A 2,974-nucleotide genomic window follows, 5' to 3' on the forward strand; every position below is an offset into this window, starting at 1 on the left:
ATATATATATATATATATATATATATATATACACACACACACACATACATGTATATACATATATATAATATACCCACACATGTATATACATACACACACACATATATATACACACATGTATGTAGGGAAAGTGAGACAGTGAGAGAGAGAGATGTCTAAGGCTTATTGATGCAGTTATATAAAGTAGAGCGTCTTGTGGAAGATCTTATGATGTTAGATATATTTTAGAAATGATGATGATGATGAAATATCTGAAGTTCTGGGATGAAATATTGTAAATAAACACTGGAAAAATGAACATCCTAATGTTTTCAATAATGATTGGACGACACGCCATGCTTGACGAGACCTATTGAGTCAAGTAAAATCAAAATCAAAATCAGAATCTCAATCAAATCAAATGGAAACTATAGTTGTGGCTGATGCCAGTGCTGCCTGACTGACTCCCTGTGCCTGTGGCATGTAAATAGCACCATCTCAATGTGGTCGATGCCAGCCACCCCTGCCTCGACTGGCTCCTATGCCAGCGACATGTAAAAAGCACCATCTGAACGTGGCCGATGCCAGTGCTGCCTGATTGACTCCCGTGCTGGTGACATGAAAAAGCACCCACTACACTCTCAGAGTGGTTGGCGTTAGGGAGGGCATCCAGCTGTAGAAATCTTGCCAGATCAGATTGGAGCCTAGTGCAGCCTCCTGGCTTGCCAGTCCCCAGTCAAACCATCCAATCCATGCCAGCATGGAAAACGGATCTTAAATGATGATGGTGATGTATTCATATGAAGATGAAAATCACAACTGCACAAGTTTCTGCTTGAATTATAGGAGAATTTTTTGTTGCCAAACAAACAGTTCAAGAATGCAGCGAACTGGCTCATGTTATGAAATGTCACAGTGGCAAAAGTTGGCCTTCCTCATGTCAAATCCTTATACAGTATTTATATAAATAACAACTATCTGGACTATGTTTTATAAACATTCTTATTTCTGCTGTGGTGAATAAATTTATAGATCTTCGTAACATTGTTTCAATATGTTAAAGGGTTTGATCATATCACTAATACTGTTCCATAGTTAAAATTGTTTAACGCATAACACTAAATTTTGTTTTGTTGTGCTGAAGATTTTGATTGTGTATTTGATTTCTTTCCATAGTTAAGGTTGTTTAACCCTTTTGTTACCACTATCTCTGTTGAAATACACTGCACTTTTGTTTCAATTAATTTTGAAAATAATGAAGAATTTAGTTGAATAACTTTGTTGTTATTAAACTGAAGTTGGGAGCATAAATTAACATGGAATTGATTTATTTTATTTAATTTTAAAACAGGAGAATTGTATCTCAGAACTGAGGACGATTTGAGGTGGGTATGTATTATAGATGTTTTTGAAGTATAACAGTCAAACACAAGCAGCAGGAAGAACAAAAATAAAGAAGAATCATAATGAAATTAATAGTCACAAAACAATAATTACTTGGGTCGAAATGCCGTCTTTTGTCCATTGATTACTGAAGCATGGAATCCACAATATGGATGAAACAATAATTTATCTCCTTGCTCTGCAAATAAACAGTTACAACTTTTATGTCAATAATACACAATCTACAATGACATGATGACTTAATTTTAAAGTAGAGTATGAGTTTCAAGAAATAATCAGAGATTAAAGGATAAGAAGAATAACACTGATATTAATTTCTAATCCCAAATTCCCTTGCTCTAATATTGATTTCATTTGATTATGATACAAGGCTGATATTTTCAAGTGTAAAGTGAAAGAAATAAACAACTATAGTATTATTTATCCTTATTGTCTACTAAACCACACCTGCATGGATTGGATGGAATTCATTAAGGTGTATTTTCTGTGCCTAGATGCCCTTCTGGTTGCCAACCTCCATTTGTTTTCAAACAATGTAATATTTCCCAATAAGGTGAATATGTTCCCACAGAAGGCTGCAAATGAGGGTCACTGCATGTATGACAGTGACATGCATTAATAACCATTGTGCAATAGTCAAAACAAGGAGACACAAACGTTTGCACACACACACACACCTCCCCATTTATACATATACACAGATACAACTGGCTTCTTTCAGTTTCCCCATTTCCTAAATTCATTCAAAATGCTTTCTTCAACCTGGGACTATACAGAAGACACCTGCACAAGGTGCCATGCAGTGGGACTGAACCTGAAACCATGAGGTTGGGAAGCAAGCTCCTTACCACAGAGCCATGTCAAGGACTTGTATATCATGTACACAGTCAAAGATAGTGGTTTGAGATGAAAAACAAAAATTGATCCAAACAAGATGTACATCTGTCTGACCAACAGATAAAGACCAAGGGACCAATTACAGGTGTGTTGATAGTGAAGTAATTAAGGATATACATATAATCAGATGAAACTGAATATTCCTCAGAGACTGCCTCTGAGACATTGAAAAATGTGAATAAATGTCACACTTTTAATATGCATAAGTAATCAGAGAGGGCAAGAAGGCATTAGTTTCAACAGCAGCATCATTTCTAACTACAGCAACAATAAAACTGCCAAAGACAAGGAATTACAAATGCCTCAAATTGATGGATCAATTTTTGAAGAGGGTAGAAAGTTGAAGCCAAAACTGGTGGAAGAAGTTTTTGTTTAACCTCAGGTCAGAGTTGAGCATTGTGTTTCTAGGATTACATATTACAATGTGTCCCTCTGCTTTTAGGATAGTAAGCTGAAATCTGAAGGAAAGGGGCTTTTTTCACTTCAGTGCAGGCTTTGATCAATTCATAATGTGATGGCAATACAACTTCAACTACTAATTGTGGGGCTCTAACTAAAGAGACAGAAATTGGAACCCCAACTAGTTTTGGAAATTTCGGCAGTATAGCTGACTGTGTGGGTGTGGGTATGTGTGTGTGTGTGTGAGAGAGAGAGAGAGAGAGAGAGAGAGAGAGAGAGAGAGAGAGAGAGAGAG

At 36.3% G+C, this 2,974-nt stretch overlaps 1 protein-coding gene across 2 annotated transcripts in view; it reads right to left on the reverse strand.

Annotated features, from left to right (window-relative positions):
- Positions 1 to 2,974, reverse strand: part of LOC106871179 (neuralized-like protein 4) — a 93,667-nt gene that overhangs the window by 57,436 nt on the left and 33,257 nt on the right. For both annotated transcript variants that reach the window (XM_052973785.1, XM_052973784.1), the window contains exon 7: positions 1,477 to 1,561. In XM_052973785.1, the coding sequence (XP_052829745.1) occupies positions 1,477 to 1,561 (85 nt within the window). The remainder of the gene's footprint in view (positions 1 to 1,476; positions 1,562 to 2,974) is intronic.

The sequence above is a fragment of the Octopus bimaculoides genome, chromosome 16, assembly GCF_001194135.2.
Source record: "Octopus bimaculoides isolate UCB-OBI-ISO-001 chromosome 16, ASM119413v2, whole genome shotgun sequence".
Classification (NCBI taxonomy): Eukaryota; Metazoa; Mollusca; class Cephalopoda; order Octopoda; family Octopodidae; genus Octopus; species Octopus bimaculoides.